Here is a 19,912-nt window from a genome sequence, read left to right as displayed (position 1 = left end):
CCTAAGGCTCATTCATCCTTTTAGTAAAGAATTGTGAATAATATTAGATTAGTGTCCATCCTTAATTTGAAAAATAAGAAAATCAGATTTAGAATCCAGTACTTTGTGTGTACATGAGGGAAGGAAGGATGCTGCTTTCTTGGCAAATAAAGATAAGAATATGAAGATACTTTCAGATGGAATCAAGTATGTCCTCTTATTAATATTTCCCCCAAACAAGCCCTGAATTTGATGACACAGTAACTTCCCTAAAAAATGAAAACTAATAACCAGACTCAGGAATATTTCATTGTAAATTACATAGCATATCTCTGCCATTTTCTAAAGACAATCAGAAAGGAAAGGCTTTCTAAACATCCTTGTAAACCCTTGGTCCCTGGAACATAAAGAGGCTGGCAAGGTTGTTGGAGAAGGAAATGAAGGGAAGCTAACTTCTATTGAGTTCTTAAATACTTTCACACTTACAATCACATTTAAACCTCATCGCAACCTCATAATGTAGGTATGGGAGGGACTGTAGCATAGTGAACAATGGGAACTTTGGGGCCATAGACTTGATTTCCAATCCCAACTCTCACCAATTCTTTGGTGCAGAAACTCTGGCAAGTTATTTCTCTCCAAGCCTCAGTTACCTCATTTATAAACTGGAGATAATAGCTCATACCTCATAAGGTATTTATGAGGAACAGATGTAATTATGAGAAACAAATGTAAAGCACCTAGCAGAGTCCTGGGATAGAGCGGGTACTATTCAAGATTTATTTTATGTTTATTTTTATTGTTGTGATTATGGTGTGGATGATGATGATGATTTTGGTGAAGTCCATTTTGCAGATGAGAAACAGGCTCAGAGAGCTGTAGTAATTTGCTTAAGGTAGTAATAATAAGCTAGTAAGCTTGAAAGGCATCTAGCAGTGTCTGGCACAATAGTAGGTGCAAATCCACATGTTTGCTTTCTTCCGTCCTGTCTTAAAACTCAATGATATTCTGATAATTTTATTCCTTAAAAGTAATGAGTCAGGTTCAACTACAGCTAGGTTGCTACAAGATGCTTATGTTAAAATTAAAAACATTTTATTTTACTCATAGGTAGTAAATATGTGGAATACAACAAAGAGGATTCTAGACCTCACAAAAAAGATGATCATTGGGCCCACAGTTTTGCTAGTGTAAGATAATTCAATTCTCTCCTAAAGAGGTACATATTTTCCCTCCTAGGAGTCTCTAAAAATCAGCAAGTGATTGGTAGATAAGATCCCAACTTTCTAGACTTTCACCTCTTGGACCTTCATATTTAGTTTATATATCAGAGCACAGAAGGATGGTGCTAGCTGAAAATTTTAAATAGGTTGAAAACATGTTTATTTCAGTACATGGATCATAAATTCAAGTTTTTGTCCCTGGCTTTTTTTCTAGTCTCATTCTACACATTCTCCATGGTAATGTAATCCATCCTTAGGCATCTCCTACTACAAGATACTGATGAACTCAAATCTACTTATATCAAAAGTCTAGATCTTTCCTGAACTCTAGACACCCATTTGCAACTGCCTGATGGGAAAATCCACCTGGATGTCTCCCAAGCATTTTAAAGTTAACGTGTATAGAAAGAAACTCGTCCTCTTCCATTCCAAACTCCCTCCTCCCCATTTTCCTTTTCTTGGTAAATGGATCTCCATCCTCCCAGTTTCCCAATCTCGAAATGTCATCTTTCATTTATTATCTCTTTCAACCTTGACAAGTAATCAATTACCAAATCCTATCAATTATACCACACTAATATCTCTTGAATATGTTTCTCCACCTCCACTGATATAGCCAGTTTAGATATTCATCCCCATTCTTAGCCTGGGCTAAGTAGCTTCACAGATTGTCTCTTTTTATCCGGTTATCCCCAATTGCAACCAATCTTCTACAATTCTGCTTACACATCTACAATTCTCTTCTACACTTCTCATTCTAAAAATCGTAATTCATCATGAAATTCTTCATCACTTAAAAGGCTTTTTCTTTTTTAATGCTCAAAGGATAAAAAGAACTCCTATATTGGGCATGCAAGACTTTTCGTGATCTGGTTCCAATGTACCTTACTCTAATCATATTGAAATTTTCACCATTCCAGGCCTTTTCACATCCTTATACATTTGCACCTGCTAATCTACCCTTTTGAAGTGCCCTTTCCCTAATAAATTCTTATTCACATTTTAAGATATAGGCCAAATATCACCTTTCTATAGGCCCTCTCCTGTATTGTTCCATAGCCCTTTTATTTATCTGTAAAAGTACTTACTACATTTAACTTCAATGATTTATTTGATGTCTATTTTCTCCACAACATTATGAGTTTCCTACAAGCAGAAACTATCATAGTCATCTCCATCCCCAGCATCTGACTCAAGGCCTGACACATAACAAGTGTTAAATAAAAGCTTATGAGTAATTATAGGTTATTGAAAGGAAGTAATGATAGCATCATAGAAGACAAACTTCTCGCATCCCAAAATTCATTTTGATCACAATGCACAGAAACAAAGTCTGAGGCTGATTAGCTCTTTATACTGACTCAGTACAAAATATTTATAATTTTAGAACTGTCATTAGAAGTGTATTCTTATTTAAACTCAAAACATATTAGGCCAAACACTCTATACTCCAATCCTATAACCCACAACTCACAGCTGCAGTTCATATTCTGTAAAGACAAACTTATAGAGAAATATTTTAACTGAAAGTACACATTTCTTAAAGCATAATAGAGCCAAAAATAATTCCCATAGGAAAACATTTCCCAATTGCCAGTTAGGCAGAGAACAAAATAATTCTGAAACAAATTTATACAGTCTTTAGATGAATCAATAGGGAAGATTAAAATGAATTACTTGAAAAAACAGATATAAAACTTTTATCAGTTATGTTAAGAGCTAAAGATGAGTAACACAGTTAATATCATAAACATTTACAGTATATTTAAATGTTAGCATGAATACCTTAACTCAATTTCAAGTTTTTCTAATGTAAAATGTCAATGCTCATTCAAATACAGAAGTTTTCATTGGTAATAACTACATTTTACATGGTCTAGGGTGGTGCCTGAGAATTTGCATTTCTAACAAGTTCGGGGGTGATAACTGCTGCTGTTGGCCCTGGTCACACACTTTGAGAACCACTGATCTAGATAATCAAATTCTTTTTTTTTTCATCTCAGCATTGACTTATTCTTGAAAAAAAAAAGTAACTGTGCCAACATAATTATTTAAAAAGCAGTTTTCAATGCATATTAAGTACTTATGTTTCAGTTGATGGCAACTTAGTCCTTAAATAAAAAAAAAATTATACATCATATATTATACACAGAGTATTATAGAAATATAGAGATCAATAAATAAATCACAATCCCCATCTTCATTGAGTGTACAATCTAGGAGAGTATATACAAAAGTAATAAAAAGTAGAAATGGGAACAAAGGAAGTATCCTTAAGGTCAAGGAGGAAAAGATCATATCACAATGGATTAGGGATGGTGGCAGAGGTGGTAATGCAACAGGGCTCTATGGCAAAGATGCTGGTAAGCTGGGCCTTGAAGATCATTGAATATAGATAAATGGAGAGAGCAAGGAAGGACATTCCAAAAAAAGAGGTAACAAGAGATCAGTGAGGACACAGAAAACATTCTAGGTAAGATATAATTAGAGTAGTGATAACAATAATGGAGAAGAGAAGATGGAATTGATATGTGCAGAAGTTAAATCTGCTGAAAGAGGTATCTGATTAGATATGGAAAGAGTATGTGGATGGCTGGGGGGGGATGGGAGCATCATTAAGAGATGCTGCGATTTAAGTAAGAGGAGTGGGATTGGGGTGCTAAGATGATTGTTTCCATTTTCCATGTATTGATTTAGAGTTGCTAGTGGGTTATTCACTTGGAATGGCCTGCAGGTAACTGAAAATTTAGGGCTAGAGTTCAGGAAAGAGGATAGGGCTAGAGATAAATATTTGGAAATCAGCCAAATAAATGTGGTCATTGAAGCTGAGTAAAGAGATTTCAAAGGGATGGAGCAGTGGTCCTTAAACTTGAACCTGCATCAGAAATCCCCAAACCAGTTAGCTGGGCTCCACCCTCAGGATTTCTGACTGAATAGGTTTGGCATAGAGCCTGAAAATTTGCATTTCTAACAAGTTCACTGGTGATGCTCTACTGTTGGTCCAGGGTCCATACTTTGAAAATCACTGATCTAGATAACCAAATCTTTTTTTTTTTTCATCTCAGGTTTGACTTACTCTTTAAAAAAAACAAAAAGGTAACATGTGCCAATGTTAGTATATTTTTTCTATGTAGTTAAAATAGTGTCTAATAGTGCTTATCTATCAATTGAAAAAAATAAGGAAATCATATTTGTATCTACCTGTTTTCTATTTATTAGAAACTTTATTGTCAATCCGTAATTGACAAACCAAGGTTGTCCAAAGGATATGCTCCACAATGTGGCTGTGGTAGTAAGGGCTCCATCAAGTTCTTACTTCCCCTAAAGACTGTGCTGCACAATGTTTCAGTATTCTGTGGACTTTTGGACCCCTGTTTGGTGGTCTCCACTAACCTTTCCAAAGCTCTTTTAGAAGCGAAATATTTTGTATAGACTTTCCTTCCATATAAGCAATGACTTGAAAAGCACTTAGCTATTTACTTTTCATCTTACCATAAATTATTTACCCTTCAGTCTGTAAATGGCTATTTGCAGGACTAGACAAATTTTGAATGCTCTGATAAGAGGATCATTGCATCTAAATTCTTGCATAATCTGTAAAAACCACGAGTAACCTACAACTTCAGCTGGGTTGGCATATGAAACAGATTCACTAAGCTTATGTAAGCGGTGTGGATTATCAACCAGTTAGCATCAGCCAATTTGTTTTTGAAACGTAAGTTAAAGCACATAAGCATCCCCTAATGAGAAATAATAGTGGTTACAAAAACCCATTGAAAACATACCTTGAGTAGATTTCTCTACTTCTTTCCTCTTCCTACTCTGGCTATTATAATTTATCCTCAGCTCTTGGTCATACTCATGCAGAGTTTCTCTGGAGTTGTATGACTGTCTTGGTTTTCTTCCATCTTCACTCTCATCGGAAGAACTGGTATAAACTACATCCATTTCATGCTTGACCTTTGACAGAGGCTGGTAGGGTTTGCAGTCCATTTGCTCCATCTCTGATTAAGCAATCTCAGTTTCATGGAAAAAAAAAAAAAAGGAAGAGGAACTCCTTTAATGTAAGCAGTCCTGAAAGAGAGGAAAAAACACAAGCCTTCTTTGATTTGTCCTTTTGCGAGGAAATGCATCTGGCAGATTCTCAATTGGTCCTGATAATAGTATTAAAAGAGTGGAGCAAAAGACAAACTAGATGACATGAAGTTAGCCTGAGGCAATAATAGCACTCTGAGTTACATGCATACATTATCAAGCATTTAAGGTTAAACTGGAGGTTGCAGTGTCAGAAAATATTCAAGGTACAAGAGAGACAGCCTTCAAAAATATTTCTATTGGAATGCAAATAAAGAACAATGTCTATGGTATGTGCATGTTTTTAAAGTTAGAAGATAGATTAAAAACATTATAAAATTTGAAAGTGGGCAGAAGTACAAATATTATCCCAGCATATCCCACATTTTAAATAAAAACTGGTAAGAGAACTACATTCAGAAAACAACACCTTCTTGCCTCTGATTTAATACTGCACTTAAGATAAGGGCCCTGAAGAAGGGAAGGATTCTGGAAGAGAGATTCTCATGAAATAGCGTCCTTGAAGGTCACTGAGCTTTTTGTGTTCTTATTGTGGTGTTTGAGCCCAAGGCTTATAGCACATTTTTAATGAGTTAGGTGGTGGTGGTAAGTTACTGTTCTTCATAGTATCCAGAGGATGTAAACAACACTTCTGGTGAGTACCCTGGTATAGGAACAGCAGGATCTAAATCGGGTTTAGAAATAAACATTTTATGCTTCATGATAAATCACTGAAAGAACCACATTCCCCATAGAATGCTGGCTTAGGAGCCACTGAGGCTCTTAGTGCAAGTCAAGGCATTATCTGCCTTACTTAGCACTGAGAGGTTTGAGAAGATCAAATGCCATCCGAGATGTCAAAGTTCTTCGAAAAGTTTAAAGCCCTGGAAAAATGTACTTGTTTTCATTTTTTACATTATATTATTATCACTTTCATCCACTGCTGCCACTTTGCAACTTGGTACTTTCATACAATGTTAAAAATCCTAGTTTGAAACCAAATAACTTTATGATTTTATTTTGCATTGAAATGGACTCCTTTCTTTTCCTTCTGGTTTTCACCAGATGTATTATCAAAGAAATCTACAGGCATCTAGATGGTGGCTCCTCTATCGTGTAGAGTATCTCACTTTTTGGAATTCCTATTGCATGGACAGTAAACACGTACATGCAAAAACACTCAATAAAGTGTATGGACTGACTGATACGCATTCAATATACATAATACTTTGTAATGTGAACAAAGTTTCACAAGTCTTATTTCCCTAATGAAATGTTAAGGTCTTTGAAGGCAGAATTTGAGTCTTGTACTTCTTTATATCTCCCATACCACTTAGCACTACTCTAGGCACACACATAGTAGAAACTATTTAACTCCTGAATGTACAGATTCTATGAATGGTCTACAGAGACACCTAGTTTGGATTGAATTAATATCAGAGATGAGCATAGTTGGAGAAAAATAAGACTAAGTATTATAAATATATACTGATGATTCAACAATAATCTAAGCTCATCTCATGCCATCTCATGGCTCTACATGCTGCCTATACACTCATAACTCTCCTATTTATAGCTCTAGCTTAGGTCTCTCCCTTGAGCCACAAACTTGAATTGAATGTCCAGCTGTCTACCCGATATCTCTACTTGGATATCTAAAAGGCATCTCAAACTTAATATAATAATGTTCAAAACTGAGCTCCTGACTCCCATCCTTCCCCAAACTTGCTCCTCTTATAATCTTTTCCATCTTGGTAAATGGCAAGTCCATTCTTCTGTTTGCTCAGACCTCAGAACTTGAAGTCATCATGGATTCCGGTCTTTCACATATCACATAGAATCTATCAGTAAATCCTGTAGGTTCTACCTGTGAAATATATCCAGACTCAAACACTCTCCACTTCTCCACTACCACATTGGTTCAAACTATCATGTCCCATCTGTATTAGTACAATAGTCTCCTAATTGATCTGCTGCTTATGTCATTGCCCCCTTATAGCACATTCTCCACACTACAGCCAAGATGAAGATTTAAAAATCTAAGTCATGTCATGTCTCTCCTTTGCTCAGAAGCAGAAACAGTGTCCTATTTCCTTCAAAATAAAAGCCAAAATTCTTACAATGACCTACAAAACCTCTACAAGGTCCATCTCTCCCTACCCTAACCTCTCCAAAAACATCCCCTGATATTTCCCCCTACCTGAAGCACTCTAAATGCACTAGCTTTCTTGCTGTTTCTGAAAATACCAGGCATGTTTCCACCTCAGGGCCTTTGCATCCTCCCATTATAAACCACCAGAAAACATCACTTATCATCCTCCTTCCCGTCTTTCATAGCACTTATCCCCAGATGACACACTATGTATTGTGCTTATTTGTTTATTGTCTGCCATCTGTCTCTCCCCACTAAAACATAAGTTCCACGATGGTAGTTGTTTTTATCTGTTATATTCTTCACTATAGCCCCAAAATAAGCACAGTGTTTGGCATATAGTAGACATTAGATCAATACTTGTTGAATGAATTGAGTCAATAATCACCAAGCACTCACAAGAATGGCTAAAGAGAACGTGGAAATGAATAAGCCATATTCTCTGTCCAAGGAACTCATAGCTTAATGCAAGTGATAAATAAACAACTATATTACAAAGCAGAATGTGATGACTCTTATAAAGAAAGACAAAGCAATGTTGGAGCACCAAAGATGAAGATATTGGGAAAGGACTGTACTTGATTAGTTTATTTATCACCTACACCATCACCACAACCACTGAAATTCCACTGAGCATCAATCTAAGGCCAGTTATAATTGCTTTTCTCTTATGTTCCCTTTGCATTTTACTCAGAAGGTGCACAGTTACCTGGATTATAGGCTTTGACTTTGCTACAAACAGGGCAGAGTGAGAAATATACTTCCAGAGATGCATTTTTGCAGCTGAGGATTGTACCTTTGACTTTTAATCAATAAAATTCATCTAACTTCATTTTAACTGACACATACATACAGTTCTTCGTTCATTAAAGAATGAAAGTTTACCAAGTAGGAATGGAGAACTATTTTCTACATAAGGACATTGATAATGCAAAAATATCCATTAAGGCCCTTATACTTAAAAAATAACTTAGTGTTTTCTGTTATAATATATAGATAAATGGATATCATTTTATTTTCTAAAGCATACCTCCCATCTTTCACTTGCTTTTTCAATCAAGTTTTTGGTTCACTTTGATTGGGGTGAACATAGCAGAGGTATGGCCAAATTAACACTCGCTCTTAAACCTCAGTAGGTTATGAATTTATACTTAACTCCACTCAAAACTAACAAGTTAAATTTAAAAATGAAAAACATCCCACTTCTAATGCCTTATGTTAGTGTTGAGTTTTGGCATCTATGATTTATCATGTTAAAATCACCCTTATTTTTTGTGTATAGAAATCTAGAAATTCTCGTTTGCTTCAATGTGTTTATTTGCAACATGAAAAGGAAAGAGAAAGAGAGAGACAAGAGAGAGAGAGAGAGAGAGAGAGAGAGAGAGAGAGAGAGAGAGAGAGAGAAGAAAAAATATTCCTATAGCCATTTCAAACCATTCTTGAAGTTCTAATCACAGCTATTTATCAGCCAGAAATGTCACACCTATTCAAGGTTATTGAATGTCCTTGAAAGCAATCTTCCTTTAAACTGCAAAATTGGTATAAACCAAGAGAAAATTATCCTTCTTTGCTTCCTGACCCTCAACCACAACTTCTTGTCTTAAAATTTGTGTCAGTGGACCCAGATGGCAGAAGACACATTCCAGGTCTCTTTAGGCATTTGATATTGAGGAACACAAAGCTCTGTGTGTCTAGAGCTGTGAAAGTATGTAACTGTGATATTTAACAAAGTTTTCAGAGGCAGAGCTTGAATTCACTCATATACAGTTCAGTTTTTGAAAATAAAAAAGTGTGAAACATTAAGAAAACTATTAATATTTTAAATCTAAACAAATATTGAAAGCACTGTAATTCTGAAAAAAAAAAGATGCTGTTTCAAATACTCTCGGGTGAAGGATAGACTTATATTTGCTTAATTGATTTTTGCATTTAGTTCTCAACATAGCATCCTGGAGGTCCGCTGACAAGCAAATGTTATTTAGACATGATGATGATACTGCCAACCCATAGAAAAACAAAATGTACATATAATGCTATTTACATCAAAACAATTTTTTTATTTCTCTATATTTTGATAATGATAATTTTTTAAACAAAGCAATGTGTAGGTGAAACATGCAGCTGTGGAACAAGGTGATAAACAAGTCAATTATCTTTCCTTCGGCAGAAGACCCATTCATATAGATCACATAATATAAATTCAAAGTCACCACCTGGGATTCACCCTTGAGTTTTTCACTTGCTGCTTACTAACAAGATAAACTCCAAGGTGACTTCAGAGGAGACCCATGGAGGTTTATGTTTGTTTCTTTAGTCACCATAAGGCTCTGGAGAAACAATTTGGTATGTGGAAATCATTGGCCATGGAATGGCAGAATTATCACAAAGGCAGAAGCAGCAATTAATTCCTATGGCACTGATCAGATACCAGGTCTACTACGCACTGTTGTAAGTGCTTTTCATATATTAGCTCCTTTAATTCTTATAGCACCCTATGAAATAGGTACTATTTTTATCCTCATTTTATAAAAAAATCCAAGGAACAGAGCAGTTGAGCTGCATGTCCAAGGTCACACAGCTAGTAAACTGTAGAGCTGAGATTTCAATTCAATCTGGCACCAAAGGTCACACTCTTAATTGTTATTCCAAATTGTCTTTCAGAAGAACACCTGACAAAGTAGCCTTAGGTACATCACCATCCCTCTCTCAGCGCCTCTATCTCCTCTAAATGTAATAAGGAGATTAGATGATCTCAAAGAGATCTTCCAGCTCTAAAATCCCATGATTGTATCTGAAATTGAAGTAAGATTAGATTGATTGGCAAAAAATACCTGGTGAGTGTATTCATTGGCAAAAAATACCTGGTGAGTATATTCATTATTTATGATTCCCTTCCATTCCTTTTCCTCTCCCAACCCTCTTACATACATTCCAATCTATTATAGGGTAGTTTAACTAAAATATTACTATTGAATCCACAGGTCTGTATATATATCTATGCATTGGGGATAACCTTCCTTCTTCTTCCTCTACCATGTTATGTCCTTTCCATTTCTTGTTCTTAATCGTATATAATGCCCTCTCCAAACAAAAATGTTCCTGCTTTATCCTCAGGCCTGTCCTATTCATAACTGCTATTTATAGGTTGGGCCTTCATCAAAAAGTCTCACTCCACTCCTGAAAAAAACAAATAAATAAAGGGTCAGAGGACATTGGTCAAGGAGAGCAGGCCTTCATAGCCCAACAGACAGAAGAAAGGAGGCTACCCAGTACCTGGAGAATAGCTAGCAAAGGGGGATAGTACTCTTAGAAAGTACTAAAATAGTTTTTCCTAAACAAAGACGTTTTTGTGAATTCAGATTGACTGATTCAGAAAACACTGGACTTAGGAAGCCCTTAAAAGGAATATGGACTCTTGGTTGATTCTTCTCTCACTCTTCTTTTTCTTAAGGAAACACTTAAGTAGTAAACTGTTGTGTGTGTGTGTAGCGTGTGCGTGAGGGGGGCTTTAAAAGTAACATAATCACTTGAATCATTAAAAAGTGAGGAAGAAATCTCCACCATAACTCTACCAGCCTGTAAGAATGACTGTTGACATTCAGGTCCATTTCCTTCTAGTCATAATATATGCATACACTTTTTCATGTTGCTTACTTCATTCTAGATATTTTTGCATGTTTCCATACAATTTCTATAACCATGATTTTTTTTTTTTGATTAACAAAATCTTATTTTAAAGGACTTGCATCTAGGAACAGGTAAATGAAACAAAAGATACAGAACAACAACAACAATAAAAACATATGATATACAGTTAATTCTTCAAAGTGATTTGCAATTATTAATATTAACCACCATATATTGGTCATTTTTACATACATTAAATATGCTTTGGAATACTGAAAGACATATATTAATTATCCCTATTTTATGTTGATGAAATGAAGACTCAGATAAATTTAAGAAAATATCAGTTACCCAAATAATAGGATACAGAGCTGTAGTTTAATTTATGATGTCAGGATATAAAAAATGCTCGGTTTGCTACAGTATACTGACTGTGTTACATAAGCTCTCCACTTGGTCTCTTAAATTTATTTTTAAATAAGAAAAGTAATCTGGATCACTTGCCTATTGCTATTAAATATAAACAATAACAAAAAAAAAATCATGCATGCCCCTTCAGAACCTCTGTCACCTCAGTGTGTAACCATGATTTTTAATAACGGTATACAGTAGACATACCATAATTTACATCGCCATTCCTTAATGTTGGGTATTTATATTTCCCTCCATATTTATAAGTATTATAACTGAAGTCATATAAAGATAACACAAACATCTTCAACAATTTTATTATTTCCTTAAGGTAGATTCCAAAAAGTTGAATTAATGAGCCAAGAGGTTTGAACATTTTGGGGTTTTGAAGGATTGTAATGATTCACACTTTCATTAGCAATGTGTGGTAACACTTTCCTCTCATTGTACCCTTGGCAACTTTGAGTATTATTTTTTAATGTCTATTTGAAATAAGTAAATCAAAGGTACATTTTTTTTTTGGTTTTCACTTCCTTTATTATCAGTGAGGCCAAATGTTTTTCCTTCATGTATTTGCTAGTTCTATTTTCTCTCTTGTGAACTATGTATTTATGTCTTGTGTGCATTTATCTATTGGAGATCTTAATAAGTTTTTTTAAAAATTAAACTGTATTGGTGCAATATCAAAAATAAATTAAGACATTATAATATTTGTTGAAACTATCCTTCATAACTTGATGAATGAACATTATACTAAGCGGAAATCATGATCACTGCCTGGACATAAATCAGTTGCTTTAGAAAAATATGACAAACTTGGTAAAATCAAGAGTTTTTCTGATAATAATTTATTAGCATCTAATTACTCAACAGCTGTTTGATGGACTTCACTTAGTTATTCACCAAATAAACTGTAGTTTGACTGATTCTAATATTAAAAAAAAAAAAAACAAAAAGAAAAATTTCCATGTGATGAGAGCCTAGATAGGTACATAAAGCCTACAGCATTAGTTTGATTTTGTCATAGAGTTGGCCAGTTATTTTGATGTCCCCTGGATATAAAATTTTAGTAAACAAAAAGAGAAATAAATCATCATTTTTCAGGAGATAGGCTGAGAATTTTACATACTGCATATGGGACTTATCCAGGAAATGATGGCTTTGGAAGTAGGCTATTCTTGTGGTAAAAATATCCTATTATACCAAAGAGATTAACAACAAGAGTTGAAATGGAATTCTGCTTATCACATTGGTTACATGTGTTTGTTTAAGCTAATTGTTCTACTAGGGTTTTTAAAATCTCACATTGGGAGGATGAAAGGTCCCTCCGGAAAAAGAATCCTCCCAAACTGATTTCACTCAGTTGTGAGAACAGCTGTAGAGGATGTCCTCATGGTGCCTCATCAGGCTCTTTTGGCCATAATGAAAGGGAAAAATGGAAGTTGCTTAAGTTCACAATTAAATACCATATTTCCCCCAAAATAAGACTGGGTGTTATGTTAATATTTGCTCCAAAAGACGCAGTAGGGCTTATTTTCAGGGGATGTCTTATTTTTCCATGTGAAGTTCTAGGCTGAGGAAGGACTAGAAGACCAGATAATGGGTGACAACTAGGAGTTCCTGGTACAATCTACATTTATTAATTTACAACAATCTACACTTATCCATTTATTCATGTACAAAAATCTACATTTATTCAAATACAGTCATGTCATCTTCTGGAACATCGTCATAACTCTCCATACCCCAAATTCTGGCTTGAATTTCTTCCAACTCCATTTCCTGTAGAACCATTGGCCTCAATTTCTCATGTCCAGCAATAGACCTCTCCTTAAATGAGTACTTCTTGTCCATGTAGATCGCTCGTAGTGCATTGGCAACAAAGCTGTCAGTGATTTTATCCCATGAATACTTCACCTGAGTCACGACCTCTTTCAGGCTAGGCTTCACAAAATTTCCATGCTGATTTCTCTCCATTCTATTTTCAATGTAGTCATTGATTCCCATGCACAAATGGTCCTCGAATGACTTGTTTATTGCAATATCAAGAGCCTGGAGATAGTAGGCAGTCATTCCTGCGGGAATCATTATTTGATCTATTCTTCTCTATGCAAGGAAGTTCTTCATGTCTTTAGTGCAGCGAGTGCTGGCTGAATCCCAGACTAACAGACCTCTTTGGCGACCTCACAAAACAAGTGGCAGCGTTAAATCCACCCACTTCCTTATAACTGCTTGTGTGCACCAGGCTTTTTCGGTTTCAAGAACATAAATGCCTGAAACATATTCACCATTATCTTTCTTGCCCTTAATGATGATTAGAGGTTGGGCTTTCTTTCCATCCAGATGAACTACCAAAATACAGGCAACACGTCCAGTTTCATAACCAGTGGAGGGAATGTAGATTGATGAGGTACCCCTCTTATCAATTGTTGTTTGAGATCCTTGGCCCATAAACACTGCAATTTCATCCATAGCAATCATGTTGGAGAGGTGGTATTTAGAAAAGTCGATGCAATCAACAAAGGACTTGAATTCAATTGCACGTTTAATAACTTCAGTATTTTCCAGCTTGCAGTGTTGTCGATCTTCTTAGAGACAACTCATATTCCTGGAGGAAGCCATCCAGCCAATGTTGTGATGCTTTGAATTCTTCTGGGGATATTTCTAACTGTGGTGCCATTGCAAGGGCAAATGCTTGAATATCAGTCCTGCGCATAACCAAAGGCTTTCCTCTCCTGTCAGCAATCCATTCACAGATGATGTCTTCTAGCTCAGGAAATAATAGTTGCCAACCTGATCCACCCTTGCGCTTCTTAGCATTTCCCTCGTCCACCCTTGAATGAGGTTATGGTACTCTGCTCCCCATTTTCGGACCATTCAGAGATCTGACTTCATCTCTTTGCAGAAAGCCATAGGATTCTTGTCCCGGGAGTCCACCATGATTCCTTTCTTGTACTCGACGGAATAGCTCTTACCTTTTCCACTCATCTTGTCTGGGGGTCAAAATATTATTCCCTTTAAATCTACCATTAAGTCAAGTGTTAATTGAAGACTTATGAGAAAGGAGTGGCAACAAAAATGATGACAGTTAAGAATGATGGTCCACACAAAAGCGACGAAAAGTTGCAGGCACCAAAATTCAGAAAACATTTCTTTATTTCACACGAGTGCATTAAGTACATCCATTACAACACGTGATGTATTGAATTACAATGATTCATATGAGACAACAACCATGTCTGTTCATTATCAAGTACGCATTTTATTCGTGAGTTGTGTTTGTACTCCGATTGGTCATTTGGCAATAAGTCTCGAGTTCATCAGTTTACATAGGTGTTTGCATCTCGTCCAAAGGCGCTCGCTTGTGTATTTACAAATACTTAATTATAATTTATATTATCACTTATTTTAAGTATAAATGTCAATAATATTTTATTTATATTTAATTATATATTAATATTATTTTATAATTCAATATGTCTGTCGAGTGTTGCAACGGATGTACTGAATGCGTCCCTCTAACTTATGATCTTAACTGGGGCTCATTTTTGTGGTAGGGCCTATATTATGAGCATCCTGAAAAATCATGCTAGGGCTTATTTGCAGGTTAGGTCTTATTTTCGGGGAAATACGGTAGTGATGATTAATTAATTTTACATTTCTTTCTGTAGATGCTGGTTTTCCTTTGTTTTTGTTGTTGTTTTCTGGTTGTTTATGTCTTTATCTTTATCTCATCATATTTGGATAAAAACTCCAAATATTTTTTTTTTATGAATACTGATGCTAAATCACATGAGACAAGCAGAGAGAGAAGAAGAAGTGAACAGAAAAGTTGGTGGTATCACCAAACTCTACAAAATAACTGTAACCTGGAAGATGTTTTTAAAAGACAAATCGGAGATGTCATCAAAATGGCGGCATGGGGTGAGCCTCTGGAAATCTCCCCTAGAATTTACAACAAATTAAACAGTTGTAACTCCACACAGGACACCCTGAACAGCAGACAGGCAAGACGAAGAGGTTCTCTACTGAATTCACCTAAAAGTGGGCAAATTGCACGAGCAGGGGAGGAGGGAATGGAGAAGTGCGGAGACGGAGCCATACGGGCAGAGGATGCAGACCTAGCTCAGTGCTCCCAGTTTGCTGCATTCTGGAACTACCGCAGCTGCAGGAGAGGGAAGAACTCGGACTGCTAGTGCTCTGCTTATGGCCCACAGGGCTGAGGGGACAGCATATAACATGGCTGAAACCAACGCTCACAGCAGAGACCTTGGAGCAAACACTGAGGGAAGAAGGCTGAAAACAGTGGTATAAGCCCTCAATGCCGAGCAGAGAATGGAAGCCATAGGCACTGAGACTAGCCGACTCCTCCCTACCCTCCCAGGGCTCGCCCAACCCGCAATTCCCAGCACTAGTAGTGGAACAGTAGCAGTGTCAGATCAAAAGAACAGCATATTTGCAGTTCTGAGAACTGTGGTCCGTAGCCAAAGATTCACAGCCCAACAAGTTCCGGCAAAGGGGAGGGAGCTGTGGAAGCAGGACTGGCTGTGGTGGTGGTCGCCGCCATTGCTCTGGGATACCTCTCACAACTCACCCCGCCCCTATCCACACCTATCTGGGTGGATCCCTACAGGAGTAAACAGAACTGTTGAAACATACCGGCTCTGAATCTGGTGCACGAAGAGCTTTGGAACTTCAAAAGCTCTCCGCATTCCACAGGGATGCGGGCACTATGACCCAGGAGAACTGTTAACAGAGGAGAAAAGCTCACCTTCCAGGGAATCCCTCCATTATGTGAGAAGCTGGAATAGTGCAGAGGAAACATACCACTAAAGTGTGAGAGAGAAAAAAGGGCAGCAGCCGAGAGAAAAACAAAATTCTACCAACACGTACTGAAAAACAAAAGAAAGAACTTTCCTATCAACCTGTTGCAGAAGCCACTCCTGTAGACATCTAGGAAGGGAAATAATAAATCAGTAATTGCCACGAATAACCAGGACAACAAAACACCTCAGAAAGAAAGTGAAAAGTCTCCAGAAAAGGAAATTAAAGATATGGAAATATGTGATTTAAATGACAGAGAATTCAAGATTGCAGTTCTGAAAAAACTCAACGAGATGCAAGAAAACACAGAAAGGCAGTTTAATGAACTCAGAAACACAATCAAAGAAAAACATGAGCATTTTACTAAACAGATTGAAATTTTAAACAAGAACAAATAGAATTTCCGGAGATTAAGAACTCAATAGAAGAAATTAAGAATGAAATAGCTAGCTTAGGTAGTAGAGTTGACCAGATGGAGGAAAGAATCAGTGACATCAAAGACAGAAACCTGGAAATTACACAGATGGAAGAAGAAAGAGACTTGAGACTTAAAAGAAATGAAAGAACTCTACAAGAACTTTCTGACTCCATCAGAAAGAGCAATATAAGAATAATGGGCATACCAGAAGGAGAAGAAAGAGAAGAGAACAGAGAATATATTCAAATTGTCGATGAGAACTTCGCAAACTTGTGGACAGAACTGGATCCTCGAATCCAAGAAGCAAATAGAACACCTAATTACCTCAATCCCAACAGACCTTCTCCAAGGCACATTGTATTGAAGCTGTCTAAAATCAACGACAAAGAAAGAATCCTCAAGGCAGCCGGGGAAAAGAAGACAGTAACCTACAAAGGAAAGCCCATTAGATTATCATCAGATTTCTCAGCAGAAACTCTAAAAGCCAGGAGGGCATGGAACCAAAACTCAAACTATTCAAAGAGAGAAATTATGAACCAAGAATAATATACCCAGCAAAGATATCCTTTAGATATGAAGGAGGAATAAAGACCTTTCCAGACATATAGAAGTTGAGGGAATTTTCTAATACAGGACCTGCAGTACAAGAAATAGTAAAGAAGGCTATTCGATCACCATCAACAGGGACAATTTGTGGCAGCCAAAACATAAAAAGGCGGAGAGTAAAGGCCTAAAAAGAGAAAATGGGAATAGAGAAAGTTCGCGTGCTGAAAAAAATGGAATACTCTAACCATCAAACTTTGTTTTACATAAACTTAATGGTAACCACTCAAAAAAAAAAAAATCCAGAACAGAAATAGACACTCTAATAAAAGTAGAAACAGAGGGAAACATCATAGAATAGCACCACACAGAAATAATAGACAACAACAAAAAAGCTAAGAAACCATGGAGACACTATCTTACCAGAACACTAAAGAGAGAATGATAGGAAATCCTCACATATCAATAATCACCCTAAATGTAAATAGACTGAACTCACCAATAAAAAGGCACAGAGTAGCAGATTGGATCAAAAAACTAAACCCAACCATATGGTGTCCCAAAAGACACATCTCAGCTACAAGGACAAGCATAGACTCAAAGTGAAAGGGTGGAAATTGACACTCCAAGCAGATGGTATCCAGAGAAAATGAGGTGTAGCTATACTGATATCACATGAAACAGACTTCAAGGTTAAAAAGATAACAAGAGACAAATATGGACATTTCATAAAGGTAAAGGGGACTGTACAACAAGAAGATATAACAGTCATCTATATTTAGGCCCCAATCAGGGAGCACCGAAATATACCAAGCAACTACTCACAGAACTAAAGGGAGAAACTGACCAAAACACAATTGTATTAGGGGACCTAAATACATCATTGACAGCTATGGATAGATCATCCAAACAGAAAATAAATAAGGAAATAGCAGTCCTAAATGACACATTGGATGAAATGGACACAATCGACATTTACAGAGCACGTCATTCTAAAACATCAGACTATGCATTTTTTTCTTGCGTACATGGAACATTCTCAAGGATAGACCATATATTGCGACATAAAGCTAACCTCAACAAATTTAAGAAGACTGAAATCATACCAAGCATATTCTCTGATCACAAGGCTTTCAAATTGGATATCAACTGCAAAAACAAAGCAGAAAAAAACACAAACATATGGAGATTAAACAACATACTTTTAAAGAACGACCAGGTGAAAGAAGAAATTAGAGGAGAGATCAAAAGAAATGAGAATGAAAATACATCCTACCAAAATTTTTAGGATGCAGTGAAAGCAGTTTTAAAAGGGAATTTATAACATGACAGGGCTATCTCAAGAAACAAGAAAAATCCCAAATAAATAACCTCATGTCACACCTTAAAGAACTAGCAAAAGAAGAACAAAGGAAAGCCAAGGTCAGCAGAAGAAAGGAAGTAACAAAATTTAGAGCAGAACTAAATGAACTAGAGAACAAAAAGACAATAGAAAAAATTAATGTGACAAAGAGCTGGTTCTTTGAAAAGATTAACAAAATTGACAAACCCTTGGCTAGGCTCACTAAGATAAAAAGAGAGAAGAAACTAATAAACAAAATCAGAAATGAAACAGGGGAAATTATCACGGATGCCACAGAAATACAAAGGATCATCCAAGAATACTATGAAGGACTACATGCCACCAAATTCAATAACCTACAAGAAATGGACAAGTTCTTAGAAACATATAGCCTTCCTAGGCTGAACCACGAAGAAATGGAAAATCTAAATTGACAGATCACCTGTAACGAAATTGAAACAGTCATCCAAAACCTTCTCAAAAGCAAAAGTCCGGGACCAGATGGCTTCCGGGGCTAGTGAATTCTACCAAACCTTCAAAAAGTATCTAATGCCAATCCTGCTCAAACTCTTCCAAGATAATGAAGAAGAGACACTACTCCCTAATTCATTTATGAGGCCAATATTACCCTGATACCAAAACCTGGCAAGGAGAACACAAAAATAGATAACTACAGACCAATATCTCTAATGAACACAGATGCAAAAATCCTAAACAAAATTCTAGGAAATCGAATGCAACAATGCATTAAAAAGATTATTCATCACCACCAAGTGGGGTTCATACCAGGGGCACAAGGATGGTTCAAGATACGCAAATCCATCAACGTGGATAAACAAAATAAAGGACAAAAACCATGTGATTATTTCAATTGTTGCAGAAAAAGCATTTGACAAGATACAACATCCATTTATTATTAAAACACTTAATAAAATAGGTATAGAAGGAAAATACCTGAACATAATAAAGGCCATATATGACAAGCCCTCAGCTAATCTCATAATTAATGGTGAAAATCTGAAGCCCTTTGCTCTATGTTCAGGAACACGACAAGGCTGTCCCCTGTCACCTCTGCTTTTCAACATAGTGTTGGAAGTCCTTGCCAGAGCAATCAGGCAAGAGAAAGAAATAAAAGGCATCCAAATTGGGAATGAAGAAGTTAATTTGTCACTCTTTGCACATGACATGATGCTGTATATAGAAAACCCTAAAGATTCCACCAAAAATCCATTAGAAACAATCAATTAATACAGTAAAGTTAACAGCTACCAAATCAACGTACGAAAGTCCATTGCATTCCTATATACTAAGAATGAAAT

The 19,912-nt window shown here is 36.3% G+C and overlaps 1 protein-coding gene across 2 annotated transcripts in view; it reads right to left on the bottom strand.

Annotated features, from left to right (window-relative positions):
• TENM1 (teneurin transmembrane protein 1) overlaps positions 1 to 19,912 on the bottom strand; it is a 1,301,460-nt gene that overhangs the window by 870,899 nt on the left and 410,649 nt on the right. For both annotated transcript variants that reach the window (XM_033111932.1, XM_033111941.1), the window contains exon 4: positions 4,988 to 5,276. In XM_033111932.1, coding sequence (XP_032967823.1) covers positions 4,988 to 5,204 — 217 coding nt within the window. In that variant the 5' untranslated portion in view covers positions 5,205 to 5,276. The remainder of the gene's footprint in view (positions 1 to 4,987; positions 5,277 to 19,912) is intronic.

Source organism: Rhinolophus ferrumequinum, chromosome X (genome assembly GCF_004115265.2).
Source record: "Rhinolophus ferrumequinum isolate MPI-CBG mRhiFer1 chromosome X, mRhiFer1_v1.p, whole genome shotgun sequence".
NCBI classification, from domain to species: domain Eukaryota; kingdom Metazoa; phylum Chordata; class Mammalia; order Chiroptera; family Rhinolophidae; genus Rhinolophus; species Rhinolophus ferrumequinum.
Note: the sequence above shows the minus strand (reverse complement) of the source record. Positions and strands in the feature narration are given on the sequence as shown.